Raw genomic sequence first — 26627 nt, 5'->3', positions numbered from 1 at the left:
TAAATAACCCAACAATCCCCCACATGAATGGGGAATGGCTATATCACAGAAATATGCATGAAAAACTGTGTGATTCGCAAGCAAGGATTAATCGCATATGGATAACTAGGTTTCCCTTTGAACTTTTCGTAGTGAACTTATGTCGGATATACTCGGTCAATCGGTAGATTTGATATCTTTGAACCGTCGAACTTTGGTGTATACCTAGACAACCATAAGTCACACAATCAACCCTTAACCGTCTTTGGTTCTCATTGTTGTGTTTGTTTCAGCCATGAACACCGCCTGGTTTCATAAGTGCGTAGAGAACTGGCCTTACAAAATTCTCCTTGAAGCGGCTAACACTTCACACTTACATAGGTGATTCATAAATGTGTCATCCCGTAGATACACTATTTGATATACCCCGTATCAAATTTAGAAATCATTAAAAAGCCTTAATGCTTTATTCTTGGTACCGAACATTGTCTCATCAGGAGAATGGACCAAAATTTTAGTTGACAATGTTGAACCGTCATTAATGACTTTGTTTGATTTCCTTGAACCTAGACCTTGGGATCTCCAGTCTTCTAGGTAGAGTTACCGCCACAATGACTTGTTCTTGGCCATAGTCCCATTCCCTTCGATGATTTCTCAACTACCTCTCTAGTTAGGCCTTTAGTAAGTGGATCCGACACATTATCGCTTGACTTTACGTAGTCAATCGTGATAATTCCTTTAGAGAGTAATTGTCTGACGATTTTATGTCTTCGTCGTATATGACGAGATTTAGCGTTATACATAACGCTCCCAGCCCTTCCAATTGCCGCTTGACTATCGCAATGTATGCATATTGGTGCCAACAGTTTGGGCGAAAAATGGAATGTCTTCTAAGAAATTTCAGAGCCATTCAGCTTCTTCACCGGCTTTATCTAAAGCTATGAACTCAGCTCCATTGTAGAGCAGGCAATACAAGTTTGTTTGGACGACTTCCAAGATACCGCTCCTCTAGAAATAGTGAATACATATACACTTGTAGACTTAGAATCATTTGAACCGGTGATCCAATTTAAAATCACAGTATCCCTCAATCACTGCATGATATTTACTGTAGTGCAAAGCAAAGTCCTAGGTATGTTTTAAATATCTAATAATAGGTGAATTTGTCTATAATCACACCTTAAATAATCACCTTCTTGTGTAATTTTAATGCTAAAAGTGATGACAAAATGCTCTTATCAGTGCTTTTCATGATTTGTAGGTGATATATGTATAAAGACGGCTAAGGAGCAGTTTTAGAGTCAAAAGTGATGAAAAAGAGGCCAACTGTGAAATTTCCTAAGTGACCCGTGCAAAAACAGGCCGAAGATTCAGAGAACTGGATCCACCGCGGTTCCACCGCGACCGCGGCAGAACCGCGGTGGGAAGCAGCTGCAGAAGTTCAGAGATTCCGCGAGGGTGTTTGGCCGCGGTTCTACCGCGACCGCGGCAGAACCGCGGCAGGCGCAGAAACTTCTGGGACCAAAGTGTCAATTACGGGATTTTTAGACCTAAACCCTATTTAAAACATTAGACTTCGCCCAAGAGAGGCATGTATTGATTTTTTTAGGTTTCTTAGCAAGAAAAATAATTGTGAGAAAGTACTCTAAACATCTTTCTTCTTTTCTTTTGATTTTATGATGAATTCAGGCTTAGTTTATGTTCCCATAGTCATGAGTAGCTAAATTCCTTGTCTAAGGCGTTGATGGAACCTATTGGGTGATGAACTTCTTGTTTATGTGAATACAAATTGCTCGTTTAATCTTTATTTGTTCAACTTCGTGTTCGTTGTAGTTAATTGACAGGATCCTCAATTAGCTGTGCCTATTTAGTGTGCATAACTTGGAAAAGAGTGCATATTTAGGGTATTGTTGAACAACACCACTCCTAGATTATTAGAGGAATCTATAATTACGGGTTTAAAGGCGGGATTAGGAATAACGAAGCCTTGGGTGCAATCTAAATTGAATTGTGCTAAATAAAGTAAGCTAGTGTATCTCGGGAGAGTGCAATAGTAAATTACTGTGATTACTCGGGAGAGGTTTACGGTAAGATTAGCGTTCATGATTGATAGAGATGTGTGGGTAAATTTGTCTGAGCATAAACAGAAGGGATTCCATCAATAGGGGAAATCATTGCCTTAGCTTTTTCTCATAATTGTTTACAACCTTTAAGTTTTACTTAGTTACAGCCATTTAGTTATTTGCAAGCTAGTTATTAAAGAACACTCAACTGAGATTCGAAAATTTGGGAAGCTGGTTCTGAAGACTTAGTGGGTATGAAGATAGCAGTTGATAGGTTAACTCTCTGTGGATTCGACCCTGGGCGTAATACTCAGGTTATATTTGCAACGTCCGCAGAGTCCTTTTTATAAGGCATAGTTGGGCGTGATCAATATCCCAAAACTCGTTTTTATTGCCATCCAATGAGATTGACCTGGATTACTCGTATATCGACTCAATTTACTTATAGCACAAGCTACATCTGGTCGTGCACAGTTCATGATATACATTAAACATCCCAACACACGAGCATAATCCAATTATGATATGCTTTGGCCTTTGTTCTTTGTTAGTGCAAGATTCACGTCAATTGGAGTCTTTGCAACTTTAAAATCTAAGTGCTTGAATTATTCAAGTACTATTCTTTGCAACTTTAAAATCTAAGTGCTTGAATTTTTCAAGTATTGTCTTAATATAATGAGATTGTGATAATGTCAGACCTTGAGGAGTCTTATGGATATTAATACCCAGAATTAAATCAGCAACTCCCAAGTCCTTCATATCAAACTTGCTAGTTAGCATATGCTTGGTCACATTTATGTTGGTAATGTCATTACTCATTATTTGCATATCGCCCACATATAAATAAAAAATGACTATGTGATTTAGAACATTTTTAATGTATACACATTTATCACATTCATTTATCTTAGAACCATTTGACAACATTGTTTGGTCAAATTTTTGCATGCCATTGTTTGGGTGCTTGTTTTAGTCCGTAAAGGGACTTAACAAGTCTACATACCTTCTTTTCTTTACCTGGAACCACAAACCCTTCAGGTTGTTCCATGTAGATTTCTTCCTCCAAATCTCCATTTAAGAAGGTCGTCTTAACGTCCATTGGATGAATTTCAAGACCATAAACTGCAGCTAATGCTACTAACGTTAGTATGGACGTAATACTTGTAACTGGAAAGTATGTATCAAAATAGTCAAGACCTTCTCGTTGTCTATACCCTTTGACAACAAGTCTTGCCTTATATTTATCAATAGTGTCATCATCTTTCATTTTCCTCTTAAAAATCCATTTAGAACCTAACGATTTATTTCCAGGAGGAAGATCAACCAATTCCCATAAATGTTTGATCAATATGGATTCTATTTTACTATTGAATGCCTCTTTCCGAAATAATGATTCCGAAGAAGACATAGCTTGTTTAAATGTTCGAGGCTTATTTTTCAATAAGAAAGTCACAAAATCTGGTCCAAATGAAGTTTGACGTTTACTACGTCTTGGATCCTCCTGATTAAATGTACTTTCTTTTGTTTCTTCCCGAAGGCGTTTAGATCCTTCACCAATCGACTCACATTCCTTTTTATACAGATATATATTTTCAAAGAAATCAGCATTATCTAATTCTATAACCGTACTATTATTAATGTCCGAATTTTCTGATTTATGAACCAGAAATTGATATGCTTTACTATTGATTGCATATCTCATGAAAACACAATCAACGGTTTTCGGTCCTATTTTTACCCTTTTAGGTTTAGGAACTTGCACTTTTGCCAAACACCCCCACACTTTGAAATAATTCAAGTTGGGCTTCCTTCCTTTTCATTTTTCATATGGAATCGATTGCGTTTTTCTATGGGGTACTCGATTTAGTATCCGGTTAGCCGTAAGAATGGCTTCCCCCCACAAGTTCTGTGGCAAACCAGAACTTATCAACATTGCGTTCATTATCTCCTCTAATGAACGATTCTTTCTTTCCGAAATCCCATTGGATTGGGGCGTGTAAGGGGCCGTTGTTTGATGAATAATTCCATATTCTAAACATATTTCTTCAAAAGGAGATTCATATTCACCACCCTACCACTTTTTATCATTTTGATTTTCTTGTTAAGTTGCGTTTCAACTTCATTTTTGTATTGCTTGAATGCGTCTATTGCTTCATCTTTACTATTAAGTAAGTAAACATAGCAATATCAAGTATTGTCGTCAATAAAAGTTATGAAATACTTCTTTTCACCGCGAGATGGTATTGACTTCATGTCGCAAATATCTGGGTGAATTAAGTCTAAAGGATTTGAATTCCTTCCAACTGACTTATAAGGATGTTTAGCATACTTATATTCCACACATGTTTGATATTTTGGTTTGCCGCATTCAAACTTAGGCTATACTTCCAAATTAATCTTTTTTTGCAAGGTTTTATAATTGACATGTCCCAAACGTATATGCCATAAATTATTTGACTCAAGTAAGTAAGAAGAAGCTGAATTTTTATTGTTCTCAATGACCATTACATTCAGTTTGAAAAGGCCCTTAGTGAGGTAAGCTTTTTTCTACAAACATCTCATTCTTACTTATTACAACCTTATCAGATACAAAAACACATTTAAACCCGTTCTTAACGAGAAGTCCAGCAGAGACTAAGTTCTTCCTAATCTCAGGAACATGAAGGACGTTGTTTAGAGTCACCACCTTGCCAGAAGTCATTTTCAGAATATCTTGCCATATCCTTCAATTTTGGTCGTTGCAGAATTTCCCATAGAAAGCGTCTCTTCGGGTCCAACGGGAGCATATGTAGAAAACGCTTCTCTAACAGCACAAACATGGCGAGTGGCTCCAGAATCAATCCACCACTCCTTAGGATTTCCCACCAGGTTGCATTCAAAAAGCATAGCACACAAGCCATAAACATCTTAGTGCTTTTCAACCATGTTTGCTTGACCCTTCTTCTTGTCTTTCTTTGGAGTACGACAATCTGCAAATTTGTGTCTAGCTTTCTCACAGTTGTAGCAATTTCTGTTGAACCGCTTCTTGCTTGGGTTGTTTTTCATTCCAGAAGCCTTCTTCCTCTTTCTATTATTTTGAGGAACATCCTCAACAATGTTCGCTCCCATTATTGTTGATTTTCCACGGCCTTTATTTTCAGCAGCTTTGTTGTCCTCTTCGATTCTCAACTGAACAATGAGATCTTCAAGCGACATCTCCTTGCGTTTGTGTTTCAAGTAATTTTTGAAGTCCTTCCACAAAGGTGGCAACTTCTCAATCATCGCTGCAACTTGGAATGCTTCATTGATGACAAGATCTTCAATGAAAATTCTCTTAGTAAAAACAATATAATTAATACTTTCAACATCAGTATTAATTTGACTTATACCTTCAGCAAGGAGTTCGTAAATAATCACTTGCAATTCCTGGACTTGGGTAATAACAAACTTGCTATCTACCATTTTGTAGTCCAAAAATTTAGCTGGAACGAATTTCTTTAACCTGGCATTTTCTGTTTTGAATTTCCTTTCAAGTGCAATCCATAGTTCTTTTGACGTCTCCACATTACAGTAGACGTTATACAGATCGTCCTCCAGTCCGCTAAGAATGTAATTCTTGCATAGAAAATCAGAATGCTTCCACGCCTCAGTCACGAGAAAGCGTTCATTGTCTGGAGTTTCATCGGGCAGAACATGAACATCTTCCTTAATGTACTTTTGTAGACTTAAAGTCGTCAAGTAGAAGAACATCTTCTGCTGCCACCGCTTGAAATCAATCCCGAAAAATTTTTCGGGTTTTTTCGCCAGTGCAAATGCGGTGTTGTTCGGCTTGTCGATGCATTGGTAGTCACCGTACGAACAGTCTGGTTCCCGTTGTTATTCGTCATTTTTGTAAAAGAATGACACAAGCAAACGTTAAAATCACGTAGATTTTTATCTCCAATGGAGTAGAAAATCACAAAGGTTTAGTCTCCAGAACAGTGAGTATAACACAAATGCAGAAAATATTAAGTTCCTTAAGCTCGTTTGTAAACTGTATTTGTAAAATAATTCTGGAAAAGATAAATAACATATAAACAGAAATGTAAACGAAACAGAATTTAATCCGAGACCACTAAATTCACAGTGTTTCCTTAAGGAACTTAATCCCCTCCTTGTACCCGAGGTTTTGGATTATTTCCTCCCAAAATAGAACGAATTATACACTGGTGTAGCGGTACTTCAAACCCAGTATTTTAGCGAACACAATGATCGGTAGCAAATCACAATTAGTGTTGCTTTCTTTGTAGTTAAAATAATGCAGAAGATAGGAGAAGAATTTAAAAATTCGTATGGAAAATCTGAGAGAATGGACTGCAATTTATAGCCACAACCTGTTGAGTGCAAACGAAGAGGTGTAACTCTTCAGAGGTCAGTTACGTAAAACAACCATAACGTAAATGGCCATTTGCGCAAATTAAAACGGGCAAAGGAAACTTTTATTTTTCGTTACAAAAAACGGACGGGCAGAGGAAACGGATAGTTTGGATTTAATATTAATTTTCTGTTACAAAAAACAGATATTTAACAATATTACGTTAATATTTACTATTAACAAATAAATTTGGTCAAAAAATTTAATCAATCAATCGTTTGACCAAATCCGAAGCCGAGCGACGACGACGACGCGAGGCTTGCCTTCGTCTTAACTCTTTAAGAGCTAAAAGAAGAGCAATTATATATATACCCATCAAAAGTCTTTTCCTCCTCCAATATGGGAAAATGTCCCTTTGTTAACGAGGGAAACTCAAATATTTCACCCCCATTTCCCATTCACCCTCTTTTAAGCTAAAATAGCTTAAATAACCCAACATGACGTGTCTAAGTATTCCATATTAGTTGAGGAAATAAAAGTTATCACTTTAAATAGTCCTGGATAATTTTCACCGAGATTTATTTTTAGCTTTATGTTTCTTTACAAGAAATTTTATTTTTACACATAAGAAAACTGAAAATAACACACAAAAAATTTAAGAATATTATTTTTTTCTATTCAAATTGTCAGTGACCACAAGATATTTCCGTCATAAACTATTTTTTAATTTTGAGTCAGGCCAATTATTTTCTAAACAGTTCAAACTGATTTTATATGATTGGTTTGGATATGAGGTATAATGGAAGAAGAGTTTGGTGAATCTCTCAGGAGTATAACTTTAAAATAAAACTACGGTAGTCAACACTGTAATTTATGTTATCGAGATAATTATGGCCAATTCCTATTTTATAATTTGATCAAATTGTAGTTTGGTGAACTTCTTTGTACAAGAAAACAATATTTTAGACTAAACAAATTATCAAATTTCAAGTTTGGTGAAAGTTCTTTGTCATTACTATGAAAAATGAAATGCAGTCTCAATTTCTTGCTACCCCATCTTAAATACTAGTGGTAATACAAAAATTCAAATTGTATTACTTTAGTAACTACTCTTTGGTCCACTTTAATTATATTTTGAGTGTTTTTACACATATTAAAAAATTCATATTGTAGCATTAATTATAATAAAACTGACTCAATGCACACCATTTAGTATTCTAGTAACTCAAAGGGATACACACACACACACACACATATATATATATATATATATATATATATATATATATATATATATATATATANATCTTGCTCAAATTTTGTATATAGCCTCGTTTAGGTATTTTCAATCAATTTCAATCACACCCACTCATTCAATCCAACAAAAAAAATGAGAGAAGAAAAACAAAGTTGAAATATATTTTTTCTCTCTTAGTTTTTGCTTCTGATTTTCTATGATGTGAGATCAACCTTACCTTTTCATCCTATTGATTTTTTTTCCATAATTTGCAAGAATTTTTGCTAAACTATGAGAGCAAAAGAGAAGAGATAGAAGAAGAAATACAAGGAGAAAAAGGCGGAGGGAAGCCAAAATAAGCGTGTAGGTTTTTTTGAGAGAGTATAAAAGAAAGTAGGTTTTTTTAGAATTTGGCTATATAATGCCAATTGTTTGGGACTATCTTTGCCAAACCTAATATAAGGCTAAAAAAAGCCAATTCCTATTATGATTTGTTATAGGATGCCAATTTTTCTAAACTTTTCAAGAGTACAGTGAGAATATGACTTGGGCCATCAAAATCTTTTGGGAAATCTTTGTACTATAGGCCCATTGCTCCCATAGTTGGGTCTTAAGTATGTCTCATTGCTTTTTCCTACTTTGCTGATATAAGTGGAGACAATATCCACTGCTTGGCGCAAAATGAAAGTAGAAAAGAATGGTAAGAGATAGACTATAGAATTGAAAAGGGAAAAAGGTCAAATATATTCCTTTACTTTGTTATATTGTTCATAGCTATTCTCCGTTATACTATGTGAACATATCACCCTTATCGTATATAAAACTTTTTAAAAACATCTTCCATACAATGGAAATCCACCAGATTAATCGGACCATTTACATACGTGTCCGTGACACGCCGAGTGGCATGTTTATAACGGAAAGCAGAAGACAGCACAAAAGCGAAAAAAATAAACAACATTATTTAATTCAAGAGATCCATGTTATTACATCCTGTGTGGGGCTACTTATGGGCAACTATGTTTATGATTAGACAAGGTCGGTTTTGTGCCGAACCTCCAATAGAGATCTCAATCCATAGACTCTCAACTTGGACAAAAATAGTGTGGAATGAAATCTCATTGGTGCCTCAAATATCTATGAGCTGGCCCTACATTGGATACTTTATCCCTAATTCACATTAACCAAAACAAGACACATCACCTATCCGGCCAGAACTTCAAGCACTAGGGCATGCACTTCAAATAATTATCAAGGAAAACATATTCTCAGTTGAAGTTGAAACAGATGTCACAGAGGTGATACGCTTCCTTCATGAGGATTATCCTACTAATAATGATTTAATTCATGAATGCAGGTGGTTAATGGAAGGCAACGCAGCAAGGAGAGATCACAATGAAGCATAGCTTTTCGTGAAGGAAACATGGTAGCACACCAGTTGGCAAAAGAAGCTCTAATGGCTCCTAATTATAATAAACCTTGTTATTTTGTCTTACCTCCTATCTTCGCAGTGGATGCCTATTGCAAGGATCGGGATGGCCATATGTATGTTAGATCATGTTCTATGATTGTGTGTAGTAACCTAGCGGCATTAGGCAATGACTGTGCCTTAGAAGGCATTTCTCTAGTATGTACTAAAGACAATGCTATGGGTCTCGTACCCTAGCTTGCTACTGTTATTATTATTATTATTAATATAAGTATCTTTTCCCTTCAAAAATCAAAAAAAAAAAAAACAAGACACATTGTTTAACCAATTGTAAGACACACACACACACACACATATATATATATATATATATATATATATATATATATATATATATATATATTGGTTACATAGTACTAACTCATATGCAACATCTAAAAAAATTACGTTGCCCGGATCCAAATAGCAATAATTGCGTTTTATTACCCCTAATTGGATTCCTCATGGTGTTTTTATTCATTTTGCTATTTGGACTTACTTTCTCCGTTCACTTTTACTTGTCCAGTATTCTAAAAATAGATTTTCACTTTTATTTGTCACTTTTAGCATATCAAAAGTAGACATTTTCTTTTTTCCTGTTATACTTACATTATTAATTACTCATTTCAAATCATTTTCTCAAATCTATTAAAAATATGCATCAATTAATATGTGTATCATGATAAATTATGCACTTCAATTATTATTTCTTAAGGAAAGTGCAAAGTAAATAGTGGACAAGTAAATGTGAACGGAGGAAATATAAAATAAAATAATTAAGAAGTGACAAGAGACAACCATTAATAGCTCCTTTAGGTTTTCAAATTGTCATAATCATCTCTCCGATATATGCTTAATCTTGAATATTTCAAATTTTCAATTAGGTTAAAATCAAGGGAAACAGAGTCTCAGCTCAAATTTTTTTCGTTCTCGAAATTTGATCTTGGGGCTTGACTAATTCAAATTGCGGCACGTTAAAAGGAGAAGTACGTTCAATCATGATTTTTTATTTTATTTTACAGCTCCTAACTTTTAATAAAGGGCGACAATGGTCGTTTGGTAGGATGCATTAGATAAAATAATGCATGCATTAGCTTTATATATTAATAATACCTTGTTTGGTAGACATTTTGAACCTATGCATTAGTTATACATCCTATTTGGTATTATCCTATGCATAACTAATGCATAGAAAACCATGGTATTAGCAATACAATGGCTTTTAATGCATGCATTAGCCTAGTTAAAGACAAAATTGTCCTTCAAAATTTATGCTTGATTAAAATATGCTCGTTATTATATTAATGCAAGTATAAAATAATCCAAATAGTGAAATAAAATTATATCTCTAGTAAATAAATAAATGCTTAGCATATATATTTCCTTTTTTATAAATAAATATTTAGTTCTATATTACAATATAGGTAGACAAATCAAATAATTATTTTTAAACTTTTTGATATAAAAACTTTTCTCAACATATGTTTCTTTAAAAAAGTTAGAGTGATGGACTGGTTTTGAGGGCATTTTTGTAAACAAATAATTCTTTTAGAAATTGTGCAATGCTTTAATACATCAAACCAAACAATGGATAAGAAATATGTCAGCATAACTAATACCAGCATAACTAATGCAAGCATAACTAATACTAGCATTACTAATACATCCTATTCAAGATTATTCTTATGCACCCTACCAAACGACCCCTAAGAGACTTATCTATTCCACTGTAATTGCTAGAGGTAAATCGAGAAAGAATAGGGAGAAAGGTAATTAGACATGATATGACACATCTTTAGTTCACCAAGGACATGATCATAGATAGGAAAATCTAGAGGCCGGAGATTAGGATAGAGGGTTTGTAAATAGTCGAGCGATTATTAGCAGTATTATTATTTGCGTCATCTTCTGTGAGAGAACTTGGTTATACTTTAGAGCACCTTATTTGCTCCATCTTATGTTTGTTAGTATCATTATTATTATCCTATTATTATTTTATTCTTCAAATTTATTACTATTATTTCTTTTATTTGGGTATCTTTACTATTTTTGCCGGTAGTACTTTTCTTTTTCATAATATTTTCACCATAACTTTCGCTGCCAGTGTTTTTTAAATTAGTTTTGAAAATATTTCTTTTGCTATAATTTTTGTTGTAGTGGTCTCAGCTCAAGTTTCTAACAAGTCACAACATTGGATACAACGTTCAAAGCTAGAAACTCCAAAATCTTGCGTATAAGATAGATTACCTAATTTATCCGTCATCTTGTTACCCAAACAAGCCGCGAGTCAATATCGTAACAGTAATAAATACCCAAGCGTGTCTTTATATCTTTTTGCTTAGTTCCTTTAACTATGTCTTCCTTGTTCTTAACTCCAAATTACCAGTCTTTTCAATAATACCGTACTAATCCAGTGTATAATTAGTATAAGATTAGGTCATTACCTACAACTTAAGCAATCTGTACGGTCACCTCTCCCTCTCTGCCCTCAACCCCCAGCTCAGCTCTCTAATCTTGCAACATAAAATTCATTCTCTTATTGCGTATTGTAAGAGTATTTCCCCCCTTTCGAAAGTTCTGATTAATTGAGCTATTTTCAGAAAGACGGGTTCTTTAAACTTTAGCTGCCATTATTTCAACCCAATTCTTTTTTTTCTGCAAATTCTTGGACTTTTCTGTTAAAAGATTAGTTTTTGAATCAAACCCATTTGGGTTTTTGAGTTTCTTTTATTGGTTAGATCGCCACCTATTTGATTTATGTTCTGTTCAGGTTTTGTTTATTTTGAGATAGACACAAAGTTAATTTCTTGAACTAACTTGTCTCAAATGGTTATTAGATCTAAGGTTTAGGAGAAATAGGGTGAGCTGGGAAATCTATTTATTGCTTGTTGGATATCTGATTTTTAGGCTTGAATTTATTTTCATACATTTTTTTTACCCCCTTTTTCTATACTCCACAGTCAAGTCGTACATTGTTGTTTCACTTTTTTTGTCCTTTCATTTTTAACATTCCTTTTATTGGTTGGTTGGTTTTACTTGTAGTGGTCATTGTGAATGAGTTTGCTTTGGATAGTAAAACTTAAAACCAAGAATTTTACTTTTTAGTCGGTGGAAATTTGGAAGCTTTTGAGCTTCAGTGCTTTCTATAGAATTTGACCTCCATTTCTACTAATAGTCCTCATATCATCCTTTTCACTTTGATGCTAAAGTTCCATTCTTTTCTTCTTTCTTTCTTCTTCTTTGAGAAGATCAAAGCGAAAAGCTTAAGTCTTTAGAATCTTTTTGCTTCCAACTCATGAAATTTGGCTTCTTTTTCCCTTGAAATATTTGGTGGAAGCAATTGTTGAGCATGAGGAAATATGCCAATTCTTATTCAGGAAGAGTATTTAATGATAAAAATTTGAATTCTCACTCGGGAAGGGTATTTGGCGACAGATATTGGAAAATACCATTCTTTGTGAGCCTGCTTGTGTCTATTACTCTGTTCACAGCAACTATTTTTGGGTTATATCCATCATCATATGGAAGAGATCAAATGCAATTGGATATGGTTTCTTCTTTTGCTAGGCCAGCAGAATCGGATGGATATTTTGTGGAATCTGATTTCCAGTCATTTCAATCAAATGGCTTTGCGAAAAGTGAACCACCTAGATTTGCTTATCTCATATCAGGCACAAAGGGTGACAGTCACAGAATGATGAGGACTTTGCAAGCGGTTTATCACCCAAGGAATCAGTATGTTCTACATATGGATCTTGAGGCTCCACCTCGAGAAAGGTTGAACTTAACAATGTCGGTGAAGAATGATCCCATATTCCGCAAAGTGGAGAATGTTCGTGTAATGGCACAGTCAAATTTAGTGACGTATAAGGGCCCTACGATGATTGCTTGTACCCTTCAAGCTATATCCATTCTGCTGAAGGAAAGTTCAAAGTGGGACTGGTTTATCAATCTCAGTGCTTCAGATTATCCGCTTGTGACTCAAGATGGTAAGTGTGCTACTTCCATATGCTATGGGTTGTCGATCATATATTTCTATGTATTCTCTTTATTAGCTTATTTCTTACTTAGTTATTAGAAGGTCCCTTTGCAACATATTTCCTCCTATAGACTAGCAATATCCAAAGATATAGCTTACAACATATTTTGAACTTTCATCTTCACCCTTACAACAACATTTGATAATTACCGATTTATATAGTTTTACCAGATGTGATTGATAGATATTCATTAGTGCCTTAGCATATTAGGTAAATTCGTTGCTATGCATGATCATGATACTCCATTGTTTATTACTACCATATATTAGAGCGTATCTAGGACTCTGTCTTTAGGATGATTTAGCATGATATATTTGGCCGAATTATTTTTACAGTGTCGAGACACTATACTGTAGTTAGGGTTGCATGTTTTTCACCAGCTTACAAAGGAAGTGCCCATTCTCTAGGGGGGCCTTCAAGTAAGCTTTTCATCTATGGCTTAAAGCTCTCTTTTGGAGAGTGTCTAAAAACGAGTAGAAGAATAAATTGAATGAATGAGCTTAGATTGACAAGTTCTACTTTTGATAAGTAGTTCAATAGATTCTACTATTCCTAGTGCATAATCACTGCTGGTAACCTACCCTCTGGCTGACATTCTCAGGAACTTGTTTCGTAGTACTTCGTAGGTTAGCACGTAAGAGTCAAATTGTATTGATGAAGTGGAAGGTAAATCAATAAATGGAATATAGTTGATTTTCTTGACGAATCCGTTAGTTTGTTGGTGCTTGATCCACTTGCATATTGGCCTAATCCAAAAAGATTCTTCTTCCTTAAATGACAAAATTTATGATATTACAAATGTCAAGATATCTTAAAATCTTTTGATATTATGGGTTTGGCATTGCATCTGAATACTCTTCCCAAATATCTCAACAACCATTCTTTTGATCCCGTAAGGTATATATTCATTAATAAAGCCAGTGTAACGACACATTTAGACTTTCTCTCATATTCTGCTTTAGTCAGGCAGGTTTGTTTATATTGAATGGAGTTACTAATAAGTACAATCAAGAACAAAATGATGAATATTTAAGAAGAAATTTACAGTGTCTTAAACCTAATTGCATTTTGTTGATCACTTTTTGGTGCAAACTGGTTTTTGTACCAGATGTAGATGATATTTTAGACGCAATTACTGATTTGCACAACCTATAATTACACCTGATGCACTGGCTTAGTGCAAATATTTATATAATATATTATTTACCCATCAAAAAAAAAGATATATATATAGGTTTGCAAGCCCATCACCACCAGGATGCAATTGTTGTACTTTAGAACAAAATGGAACTAGAAATCCGTTTATATATAGGTTGAGCTCCATTTTTAATGTGGTCAAAGAAACATGCCAAATTCAACTATATTTTCCTTTACCAGTCTAAGCACAAGAGTGATTACCAATGGCAATCCATGGTGATACATGGTACTTATACGTTGTTATTATCCATGGTGCTTAAAATAACTGATGAGTATCAACCTTGCATGACAGGGTCAGTTTGCTTGTCGATTGCATATCATGTTTAAAAGCTCTTCCTTGTGGACATTAGTTATAGGCTTAGAGCCCATTTGGATGGGCTTGTTTTCACTAACTTTTAAGCCAAAAGCCATAAGTTAGGAATTCTAGCTTTTGGCTTTTGGCTTATTTTTGTCATTTTAGCTTAAAAACAAGTGCTTAAAAGCACTTTTTTATTTCGTCCAAACACTACAAAATGGCTTAAAAGCATTTTGGCTTAAAAACACTTAAAATAAGCCAATCCAAACGGGCTCTTATAGTTGTGTCACGTGGACAATTGTGAGGGTCTTACTCTTGTTGAACCAAATAGATCATATGATGGCTTCATCTCAAAGTAGGGGTTTTGAACTTTAAAATCTTGGATCTTGTGGCTCAAAGTATGAAAAGTAACTGAAGCTGAGCCGCTGAAGTTTGATGAAGGTGATAGGAGCATTAAAACAGAAAAATAGGAAGAAAGAGCGGTGCTATTCTTGGTCCTTTCAGTTGTATTGTATAGAAATCATGGTCTGTGATTGATTTAGAACTATTTATCATTTAAAAAAACTTTGGGTTCTGAGGAAATTGATTGAGATATCAATAATCGACGAAATTGGGCTGGAATTACATAGTTGGAGGTGATAAAATAAGTAAAAAGACAAATTCAAGGAGTTACTTTATCTTTTTTTTTTTGGATAACGGTGGTGTCCGGTTTAAGCTTGCGGGTATCTCGACTATTCCACTAGTACCTGCCACCTCCACCAGTATAGGTATTGGGCAACTCTGCACACCAAGGCTTAGAGAGATGGTGAGAAATTACCTAGTATTTTTGGTCTTTGTTAGGATTTGAACCTGACCTCATGGTTCTTCACCCACTTCATTGACCACCAGGTCACACTCTTGTCCACATGAGGGTTTACTCTCTTAGACATATAAATTGTAAAAAACTATTCATACTTCTGATGGGAAAATACAATTTGAGATGAAACATATCTATCAAATGAACTTTTGAGGATCGGCATAGAACTGTTGTCGAGAAAGGCGCTTGTTCCTCTATTGAAGCACTTGCGGATGAGTTTGGTTATACCCAAAATAATTGATAGCAATCAATATTTTTCTTCTCCTATTTCTCATTTACTCTTTGATAGTCAATTTCTCTCTTATGTCAATTTTTAGTGAACACATTGAGCGAATTGTCTCTATTCCAGCAAATGCAAATCTTCCTCGACTTACCACTCAGCCAATCAAAATGACTAGATCTTCCTATTATCCCAATATCTAAAACTAAATAAATCTAGAACTTCAGATCCTTTGGTATCAATGTTTTGGTCTGTGTCCTTTTCCCGACCTCCTCAGTTTTCCTTCCTCACAAGAACATAGAAAAAATCCTGTTCAACTTATGGCATAAGGCACACCTATAAAAACAAATCATGGTACAATCTTATATAACCATAACAAGTTTGCCCTTCAGTTTAGTGGAGGAAATGACAAATACTGGCAAGTGCAAGGAATAATCTATTAATTAGTAACATCTTTAGAAAATAATAAGAAAAGACTTCTTCAAATGGTGCTGAATAGTAGCAAGATAGTTACATACGCCAAGGAAGAAAAAAGCATTATGAAAATAATGTGAGGGAAGTCGAAAAATCATCACACTTCATCTAGCAGGGAACAAGAGGACATATTTTATTTTGGTTCTAGAAACATAATAAGAAAATGCAGCATTCAGAAGTTTGCTAGGTTGACTGTCAAGGACGGGAAAGTTTTTTCTCTAAACTCCCAAACTATTTAGCATGACCTAAGATTATCTCAATCTTCATATCTAGTTCTAGACTAGAGATAGTTAAAATATCAAATGTTATGGAGATAATGCAGAAGCAAAAAATGTGCTTTAAAAGTTTTGAGATGTTTAGATGAAACATGTGGCCTAAATAGTATTGCTGTGGTTTGAGGATATGTAAACTAGAAAATATAGGGGGAGCCAAGCATGAAACTATGTGTTTTCTTGGTTCAGTAATAAGACTTCCTTGAGTCTTTTTTTCCCCTCCAAATTACTCATCCTTCTATGTGGTTTAAGTATTACGAGAAAACTTCCTTGAGTCCTTTTTCCCCTCTCGGTTTTAACCATTTTCCCCATCCCCTCCGCAGCTCTATCATCTAACCATCCTCATCCTCTACCATACCAAACTACAAGTTCCTGCAAAACCTTTCTTCCTTACTGCCCCCAATTTCTTTGTCCCCACTAGTAAGTTCGCCAAATCTATTGTTCCTGCATCATGGCCATTATAGCGCTTGCATTGGTTTAAAGATGGAAAATTGGGGGAATAAGGTGGTGTTTTGGACTCCCAAGGGGGAAAGAGAGAGTGGAGCACATGTTGGAGGTTGGGGAGAACTGGGACCAGGCTTTTTTTTTTTTGGTGGGGTGGGGGTGGGATAGGGTGGCTCATAGAAAGGTGAGTGGAAGGATGGGCCCAGAGAAGGGCAAGGAGATATGTTCAATGCAAAATTATTAGGGGCTGATGCACTTCACCCTATCATAAGACAGGACTTGCTAACAAGAAGATTGCAGGTCCCATGCAGACATTGTAACCTTCTGCGAAAAAATTAAAGAGATTGCTAGAAATGATACATTAGCAAGTATTACAAATGGTTGTTTCCTTATACTGGGATCCAATTTTCAGTCTTAAGTATGTCTTTTGGAATGGGCTTTTCTATTTGGATTTTGGAATGAATTTACTCTTTCCAATGCACACACTTATTTATGCTTTCAGCCACCACGTAGTCCTATGTGAATAGACTTATCTATTGCGTAACATGTGAATCAGATGCTCTGCTGAGATGAACCCTTTATGTTCATGGATATGGCAATATCTGTAGCTTCATGATACCTTTTGCGATTCAGGATCTAATATTTCCTTTATTACTGATTTTGTCCACAAAAACGAATTCAACCACCATTAGGTGTTCATTCCAAATCAAAAGATCTACAGAAAGAAGTTTTTGATTGGGAGGTACTTGATCAAGAATACATATGAAAGAAATCAAGAATTTCATTGTTTGGTCATTAAAATTTATTTCATGGTAAATGTTAGTTCAGGACAAAAAAAAAAGGCAGCCCAGTGAACAAGGCATCCTGCATTCACGTAGGGTCCGGGGAAGGGCCACACTCAGCAATCATTGTTTGGTCATTAATTTCTTTTTTCTTTTTATAATAAATGCTAGTTTCTGGGACATCTTTTAAAATGTTAGGTTCTAGGACATTGTGTAATTTATGAACTTTTTTGCTCCTTCGATCACTCCTTTTTTATTCATGGAAAATGAGATTCATTTGGCTATTAAATGTTGCAGATTTGCTCCATGTTTTCTCTAATTTGTCCAGAAATCTGAATTTCATTGAAAATATGCTGCTTCATGGGTGGAAACTGTAAGTGAGTTTAATTTTAATTTAACGTGCCCAGGCATGATATGCTTTTAATTTTAAGTTAACGTGCCCAGGCATGATATGCGTTCTATTTGTGCATAAAGTACTTGCAATGTTAAGTGGGTTCTAATGTTGTATTGTAGGAACCAGAGAGCTAAACCTATCATCATTGATCCTGGTCTTTATTTGTCTAAGAAATCTGACATTGCCACAACTTCTCAACGGCGATCACTACCTACAGCTTTTACACTGTTTACGGGTAAGTTCATGAAGCAGTCAGAAATGAGCCCAACCAATGTCACATGGATTATGTCTTTTCCAGTTCTGTTCAGTTTTTAAATATGAGAACCTAATGACTAGACTCTTAAACCAAATTTTGGATTCTCTGTTTTGCTTATATTTTTATTACTGCTCTGCGTGTGATGTTATACTCTACATTACTAAGAGAACTTGACCTCTTGCCTCGGGATTTTTCTTCAAACCCAAGTTTATAGTTTTCTCCCTTTTTTGAAATTATTGAAACAGGATGCATTTTTCAACTTCTATTCATCCCATGCTTATATCTCAGAAATCTACTTTTGGTGGTTAGGCTCAGCATGGGTGATACTGACTCGCTCTTTTGTGGAGTACTGCATATGGGGATGGGATAACTTTCCGAGAACTCTGCTCATGTACTATACAAATTTTGTTTCTTCACCAGAGGGCTATTTTCACACGGTAATTTGCAACTCCGAAGAGTTCCGTAGCACTGCAATAGGTCATGATCTGCATTACATTGCTTGGGATACCCCTCCCAAGCAGCATCCTATTTCACTGACAGTGAAGGACTTCAATAAAATGGTTAATAGCAGTGCACCATTTGCTCGAAAATTTCGCAAGGATGATGCTGTCTTAGACAAGATTGATAAAGAGTTGCTTGGTCGTATAAACCGTTTTGCACCAGGAGCATGGTGTAATGGAAGCTCAGCTGACGGAGTTGATCCCTGCTCAGTGGTAGGAGATGACTCGGTGTTTAGGCCTGGTCCTGGTGCCGACAGGTTGCATGAGCTAATGAACAAACTGCTATCTGAAGATTTTCGTAGTAAACAATGCTCAACTAAGAGTTAATATTGCTAACATTGTTTTCGCCTTGTTCATGATGCTTTCTACATAGCTAATCAAAGAAAATGACCGGTGATTTGGCCATTGCTGGCTGCAAATGACTAGGGACCTTCCTCATAGGTGAGAGTTCAGTTGACCCAAGTGTACATGGTTGTATGGATAGATCACAGTTTCAAATGTAAAATTTTGCTCTTTCCTTTTCTCAGTAATGATCTTGCAAGTTCGTACTAACCTATAGTATCACCTGGACATTTACTTACAACTGAAATAACTTTCCAAATGTTATTCTTGGAATGCAAAAAGAATTGCAATGATTTCATTGGTTTGAGTTTGTTGATGTCTCCTTGGCTCGCGAAGGAGATAACTGAGGCATAAAAGTAACAAACTCGGACAACCCCAGCCCCAGGTTCGTCTAATTTTCGGCGAGTGTATCTGCTCCGGCTTTGGCGGGTGGATTTATCTAGCATCTATACTGTGTAGGATGTAGCATACTATCCGATGGATTAGTCGAGGTGTGCCTAGTCGGCCTGGACAATCAGTCATAAAGAAATAGTAACTGAATTTGGTCCTTCCTGATTTCGCCTTCGTTTTCTTCCTTTGAAACGACTGAACTGACCTAGTAATTGAGTTAAGGAACCAAATTATATCACTATCAAATGCTCTTTTGATTGCCGTGCAAGTTAAGTTATCACTTTGCGATCCTCTACTAGTTTTCATGCTCAGTTATGGAACCAATTGAAAACATCAAACTTCTTTTTGCTCTATCAAAAGGGTAAGTTTTTATAGAACTCCTATAATAAAACGAAGGCAGAATAGCCTAAATGGCACCTATACTTATGTTACATTGTCATGCCGGTCCCCAAACTTGACAATTTGCCAATTGAACCCTTACACTCCTTCAAACCGTGTATAATAAACGCTTATGACAGGAGGCTGCCAGTGCGTGTAATACAATCTCCTCCACATTGGTTGCCACGTCAAAAATAACAATGTGTAGATGCCATGTCACATGGTAGATTAAAAATAATTAAAATAAAAAAATAAAAAATAAAATTCAAACATTAATTCCCTAATCCCCACCCTCATTGATTTCTCTCTCCCCTCACGTTCTTTCTCCTGCCCATCTTGTTTCTCTCTCTTCGTGTTCTTCCTTCTTTCCCCTTCCAATTCTTCCCTTTTTATATTGTAGAAATAATATTAAAATATGTAAAGAAAAGGAACCGAGGGAAAAAAAAAATCTAGATCGAAAAGTGGGAGAAGAAGTTCGGTGGTCCATTTCCATGGCTGAAGGCGTTAGGTGGCGGAGAAGAAGTTCGATGGTCCATTATTCGTTTAGCTCAAAAATTAATACCCGCTGCCCCTTTAGTATATTTTTGACTTGTTCAGGATTCAAGAGTAGTAAAAAATGACACCATAGGAATACAGAGATGTTTAAGGAAACTCTAGGGATTGAGTTTTTTTTTTTGCAAGGGACGAGCGGGGGAGTGGGGAAGAAGAAGAAGTAGCATACAGGGGAAAAAATCGAAAAGGGAAGAGCCGGGGTTGTTTTGGGGGGAGGGGGGTTGGGGCGGGGAAGAAGAAGAAGTATACAGGGGGAAATAATCGAAAAGGGAAGAGGAAACGGAGGGGTGCGGTATTTGTTGGGTGGGGTGGGGTGGAGTGCGGGGGGGGGGGGGTGTTAATAGGAAAAAGAAATTAAATGTGGGTGGGGTTGCGTGGAAGAACTGAAAGAGACGATATCTCTTTTGCTTTTTTTCTTTTTTGACTTATTTTATCTTTATCTTTTTAATTTATTTTTTATTTTTATTTTAATAATTTTTTTCTTCTTATTTTAATTATTTCTCGTTCAAAATTTTAATATGCACGCTCGTTGTCCGCGTGAATTACACCCACTTTGTCCAGCTCAACCATTTTGTTGCCACATGTGCTTGGTCAACGGTCAGAGGGGCTTAAAATATAGGCTTTTGATCAAGTTAAAGTGTCTGAATGAAAACAAGTGAAGTTTGGGGACCGACATGACAAAGTGTGACAAGTATATGTATCATTTAGGCCATTCTGCCAAAAATATATAATCTCATATTCCTTTTGAAATAAAAACTGTCTCCTATTCTAACAGAATTAATATCTAATATTTGATTTTTTTTCCATATAAATTTAAACTGGTCTTGGGAAATAGGATAAATTTGAGGCATTAACAATTGTACTTAAAGCACTACTATTTTCAATTCTTACTCAAAGGAATGCCATGAATCATTAATATCAAGCCATAGCTGAGAAACCAAGATGGTCATGTGAGGAAGAATGGGGAATGGGTGGCCTGGTGGTCAATAAAGTGGGTTAAGAATCACGAAATCTCATGTTCAAATTCAGCGGAGGCAGAAATACTAGGTGATTTATTCTCATCTGTACAAGCTTTGATGAACAGTGTTACCTGGAACCTGTTGTTAGTAGAAGGTCATATGTATCCAATGGAATTAGCCGAGGTACGCGAAAGCTAGCCCGAATACCAAGGTTATCAAAAAAAATTTACCTTTGGGGCCCCTTTGATCTTTTTCGTAGTTGAGACGAGCAAAGAAGTCTAAGCGGATGTTTGGATTGGCTTTTAAGCTGGTCAAATCAGCTTTTAAGTTTTTTTAAAGTTTTTTTAGTATTTGGCAAAGTTAAAAAGTGCTTAAAATAAGTTAAAAATTTGCTTAAATTAAGCCAAAAGCAAGAAACTGGACAATCCTAACTTATTGCTTTTTGGCTTAAAAGCTATTTCTGCTGAAAAACCACTTTTTTTTTTAAGTCAATGGACATTAATGAACCATCATTCATGGATGCTGCACATGCCACGATCAATTCGACTATAGGTAGGCACTAATAGAAGATGGTGGTTGTGTGACATACTAGGTGAATCTCACATTGACAAAACAAGGGAGAGATATTGCGTATATATGGAAATAATACTTAGAACTTTAGTGATTATTTTAAAGTTGTATGTGCCTAGACTCAAAGCGAACAGAGGTGGGTTGCTAGATACGGGTTCGGGCAAACCCAGTAGCTTTTGCTTAGACCTTGCATTTGTATTAAAAAATTTACTACATATGTATAAATATTTAATTGCGAACTCAGTAACTAAACAGGCAATGTGTTCGATGACAACTCTTGTGAAAAATTTATTACATATAAATATAAAATGTGTTTTCTTGTGAAAAATCAATCATCTACACAGATTTGGAACAATTATCTCTGTAAATAAGAACAAAAAGCCAATCTAAACTCACTATTAATCGGCCAAATTGGCAAAAGTATAATCACTTTACAAAAAGGGAGGCTAACAAAACCTCCTCACCCAATTTAGATATATCGTTCGCATTTTCCCCAACAAATTTACATACATTTAATATATTAGGGGGAAAATACAAAAGAAAATGTGGAGGAGAAAGAACTAATCTGAACTACATTTGGCTATTCTCAAGTTGCTACTTCATCAACTTCTGAATGAAATACAAAACTTGGAAAAGTAGTTGTTACATCCCTGCATTAAAACATATATAAATCTCATCAGCCGATATCATCCTCGTCCAATCTTTTTTAAGAGTTTAGCTTATATACACCGAAGAAAGGGAGCCTTGGCGTAACGAGTAAAGTTACTGCCATGTGACCAGAAGTCACGGGTTCGAGCCGCAGAAACAGCTTCTTGTAACAGTAAAAAAAAATACACTATCAGGCGACCTAAAATATATTGCAATAGGTCTAGGTAAATGTGACTTGTATAGTGTAAAAATCTATATATTGTCGTCTGTTGATGAACGTCAGTTAAACTCATCTTTTAAATGTGCAAACATATATGAGTGATTAAATGCTATACCTTAGATATGGAAGTGTCATTATCTTTAATAATGAAGGATTTCGAGCCACAAAACTTCGCCATTCAGATTTGTCAATCTTCCCGTCCTGATTTGAATCTGCTTCCAAAAATGTCTGCATATTGAAATAAAATCACTAATTATTCAATGTTCGTTGAGACTACCCTTAGGGCCAAAATTTCCGGAAAAAAAGCAAGTAAAAAGGTCATCTTAATGCAAAGTTGACACAAAATGCATAGGTCTTTCAATCTCGGCGCTTCTTTTCAAACATAACAATCTCGTCTGATCACGAAATTTCGTGGACCATCACAAGTAAAATTACCTTATCAAGTATTATCTCAATGGTTTCGTCAGCCAACTTCATCTCAGACTCGCGTAGAAGTGCAATCAACATTTGTTTAACCTATGTAAAACCACAAAATAATGAAGGCTACAATAAAGAAAACACAACAAGAACCACACAGGTGACTCTCAACATAACATGAAAGAGAAACAAAATATCATACCTCTTGCCGTTCAATATACCCTGAGCCGTCCAGATCATAAAGCTTAAATGAAACTGCAATAGCACAAAAGATGGAGTTCCGTGTGACTGTCCGCGTCCAATTAATCATTAAACTAGAAACAATTAATAAGAAGCACATAGCTATATCATTTTTTCTTTTACTTACAAGTGATTTTATCTTCCTGGGGGGCATTTGGGTGGAATACATTCATTACCCTAACAAAATCCTCAAAATCGACGACTCCTCTTTGCTTTAGATCAAATAGATCAAAAATCTGCAAGGGAAAGTTCCTAGACGAAATTAATATCCCACCAAGGCAATAAAGATAAGTAAATATATAATATTAGCATGCTTGCCACCTCAATGCTATGTTGCTCGGACTCTCCAAAGAAGTTGCCGAGTGCGTGTCGGATTCTCCAAAAGTATGTATTTTTGGAGGATGCAACACGAGTGCTGCATCATTTTGGAGAGTCCGCAACATAAACTCAATGCATTCCACAAGTTAAACATCCATATTTTGGCGAACCACTTATATGTGTTCTTTGACACAGGAACCCCAATGGTATGTTTACTTGAGCAATTCTTATATAACATGCTCCAGTTCTCAGCTATGTTGCACGAACTCTCCAAAATGATGTTGCACCCATATCGGATCTCCAAAAATACACTACTTTTGGAGGATCCAATACGCGCCCGACAACATAGGTTCAGAATGAACTAATAGCATTATGTAGAACAAAACCAAATCTACGATAATTATACAAATGAAATACCATACCCGATTTGCAAGAAGGTCTTCTTTTTTTCTATTCTCGAATAATGCCAACTGGAACTCTTCCTGCACATCCAACATGAATGTTCTGTATTAGGCCCCGGGCACAGGTAACATAGTCTAGTTTTAAACTTAAACTATCCATCTGGAATTATGCAACAGGAAATCATAAGCACCACCGAATCCAATTTCACCAGTTCAATAGAGCCTACCTTGCTTATCAACCCGTCGTCAATTACTGTACTGCTAATAGTCTTGAACATCTCAAATAATGCCTGAACTTCACTTACGGTAACTGCAAAAAGAGGAGAATAAGAGAAAGGAAAACAAATAAGACAAGTGGAGGAGGGTTGTGTACTACATTAAAATTTGAATTTTTAATGTAAACCGAAAGATGATGAACCTCACTACTCTTCTGAATGATTTTCAGCACAACTCAGAAAGACAATTTTCTTTTGCATAAATGAGGAAAAATCCCTGTTTCACTGTGTTCTAACGTCAGATCAAACGCTAAAATTTCTTCCTGTTGTAAATGGATTTAGCAGCTTAAAAAATAGCAAGGAAATTTGTACACGTTTCGTCACCACTTTCTGGAAAAACGTTACGTATGGTATGTTAAAAACATGTGACTCGATAGTATTTCTCCACCAAAAAGGAACAAGATAAGGGATTTCCATATGTAAAAAACCAGAATTATTGGTACAAGATTTTTCAAGAGAAAAAGGGGAATCTTGTGTTCCAGTCGAAAAAGATCATTACTTTAACCTCCCCTCACAGTTTCTCCATTTGTTCATCTCAAAACTTTCAACTTCACAACACAAGTTCAACTTCATTAAATCAATCGTAACATACTAAAACGTCAGTTGACCAAGATCATTACGAACTCACATGCTGTTTGGGATGCTAGGAATATAGGATCTTCGTATCCTTGAAACTGATGTCTTGCTGTAGAACTAAAACAGCCCATCTTCCGGAAAATGGAGTTTGAGGATGAAACACACAACTCGACTCACGTCAGGCGACCAGCTACACTACAGTATATCATCAAAACCATTTTAACACCTTGCAAATTACAAGACACAAATTCACATAACAATATATAGTATAACTAACTTATCAACTCTCAAATACAGAACATAAAACCACTATGGATTACTCTTTTCCCATAACAAAATATAGGAAACATCAAAATACATCCAAACAAATGACATGTAGTTATATTCATGATACTATACAAACTCAAATGTTATGCTTTTACCAACTAATTTCCAACCATACCCACCAAATACTATATAAAATATAGGCTACTTCTTTGACTAATGACACATGTCAAGCACAGGATTTTGCCATTAAAAAGTCAAAAGACAAGAAAAAACTAGTTTTTCATTTTTCTTAACTGTCTACCAGACTTGTCTCAAGCCTGGATAAACGAGGAGGGTCAAGTAAGTTAACAATCAATAAGAACTATTTTCCAAACAATTGGAATCAAATTGAGTAAATAAATACAAATGATTCAAACAGCTGACACCTTAATTAATTTGAATTGAGTCATACTATATTACATTATTGATTGTTGAATTTGTCTGCTAGCCTTACCCCCCCCCCCCCCACCCACACACACAAACCCTCTCTAAAATTTGCAGAAAGATCATTACTTGATTCTCAAAAAAGATCAAAAATTAAACATGAAAAAGCATAAAAACCCAGAAAAATAAAATAAAGATCAAAACTTTAACATGAAAAACCTCAAATTTCATTTCCAATTTGAAAGAAACCTAATACCATCATCTAAAAACATCATAAAATTTTATAGAACATAACCAAAACATACAGAAACAAATACCAACAAATCTTGAAAATGAAAAAATTAATAAAACCCATAAAAAAAGAAAATGGGAATAAAGAAAAGAAAACATACAGATTATTGAGGTCCTCAGTAAAATTGCCCAAAGAGATTCAAAGAGATAAAATGGAGTGTTTCAAGATTGATGTGTATGTATAATTTTACATGCACATATACATATAAAAAATGTATGTATATATAGGAGAGAGCTAAAGAGAGAACAGAGAGAGAGGAACAGTGGGAGAAGCCAAAAATTTGGAGACCCCAAAGAAGAAGAACGAACAAGGGGAAATATATTAGCATGGCGTGTGTTGTTCACGCGTAACATAAGAGCGTGGTTCTATGCTCCGCGGTTTAACCACGGTAAGTTTTGAGTTACTGGAGTGGGGTTAATACTAGCTATATTCCAGGAGGTTTCCTTTTACTTTCAAGAATTTGACTTTTGATGCTATTTTTAGATAAAAGTCTGGTCAAATAAATTTATTTTGTTTCATTGGAAAAGAAGTAAGAATAGGAAAAATGTT

At 35.4% G+C, this 26627-nt stretch overlaps 2 protein-coding genes across 4 annotated transcripts; one reads left to right on the top strand and one right to left on the bottom strand.

Moving 5' to 3' along the window:
- On the top strand, window positions 11338-19340 carry LOC109232910 (beta-glucuronosyltransferase GlcAT14A-like). Its single transcript, XM_019398603.1, has 4 exons — window positions 11338-13069; window positions 17958-18033; window positions 18174-18289; window positions 18620-19340. The coding sequence occupies exons 1-4, from the start codon at window positions 12430-12432 to the stop codon at window positions 19135-19137; spliced, it is 1350 nt and encodes a 449-aa protein (XP_019254148.1). The 5' UTR covers window positions 11338-12429; the 3' UTR covers window positions 19138-19340.
- LOC109232909 (calcineurin B-like protein 1) lies at window positions 22362-26369 on the bottom strand. Of its 3 annotated transcripts, none has more exons than XM_019398599.1 (9): window positions 26179-26369; window positions 25149-25291; window positions 24473-24555; window positions 24267-24326; window positions 23654-23762; window positions 23489-23541; window positions 23305-23385; window positions 22985-23097; window positions 22362-22651 (listed from the first exon to the last, which is right to left on the bottom strand). In XM_019398599.1, exons 2-9 carry the CDS (start codon window positions 25225-25227, stop codon window positions 22588-22590), a joined length of 642 nt encoding a protein of 213 aa, XP_019254144.1. In that variant the 5' UTR covers window positions 25228-25291; window positions 26179-26369; the 3' UTR covers window positions 22362-22587. The 3 variants fall into 3 exon arrangements, with proteins under 3 accessions (XP_019254144.1, XP_019254145.1, XP_019254146.1); XM_019398600.1 differs by having other exon boundaries at window positions 25149-25322; window positions 26179-26363; XM_019398601.1 differs by having other exon boundaries at window positions 25149-25286; window positions 26179-26363.

This window comes from Nicotiana attenuata, chromosome 10, assembly GCF_001879085.1.
Source record: "Nicotiana attenuata strain UT chromosome 10, NIATTr2, whole genome shotgun sequence".
Lineage (NCBI taxonomy): Eukaryota > Viridiplantae > Streptophyta > Magnoliopsida > Solanales > Solanaceae > Nicotiana > Nicotiana attenuata.
The sequence above is the reverse complement of the archived record's forward strand: the minus strand, read 5'-3'. Positions and strand labels throughout refer to the sequence as shown.

What these genes read in the sequence shown, in the direction of transcription:
- LOC109232910 (XM_019398603.1), top strand. Translation starts at nt 12,430, where the DNA reads ATGAGGAAATATGCCAATTCTTATTCAGGAAGAGTATTTAATGATAAA. An exon ending in TCCGCTTGTGACTCAAGATG is followed by an intron (nt 13,070 to 17,957) that starts GTAAGTGTGCTA and finishes TAAATGTTGCAG; the next exon opens with ATTTGCTCCATGTTTTCTCT. An exon ending in AGCTTTTACACTGTTTACGG is followed by an intron (nt 18,290 to 18,619) that starts GTAAGTTCATGA and finishes TTTGGTGGTTAG; the next exon opens with GCTCAGCATGGGTGATACTG.
- LOC109232909 (XM_019398599.1), bottom strand. Translation starts at nt 25,227, where the DNA reads ATGGGCTGTTTTAGTTCTACAGCAAGACATCAGTTTCAAGGATACGAA. An exon ending in GGTATATTGAACGGCAAGAG is followed by an intron (nt 23,386 to 23,488) that starts GTATGATATTTT and finishes GGTTTTACATAG; the next exon opens with GTTAAACAAATGTTGATTGC. An exon ending in ATGACACTTCCATATCTAAG is followed by an intron (nt 22,652 to 22,984) that starts GTATAGCATTTA and finishes GTTTTAATGCAG; the next exon opens with GGATGTAACAACTACTTTTC.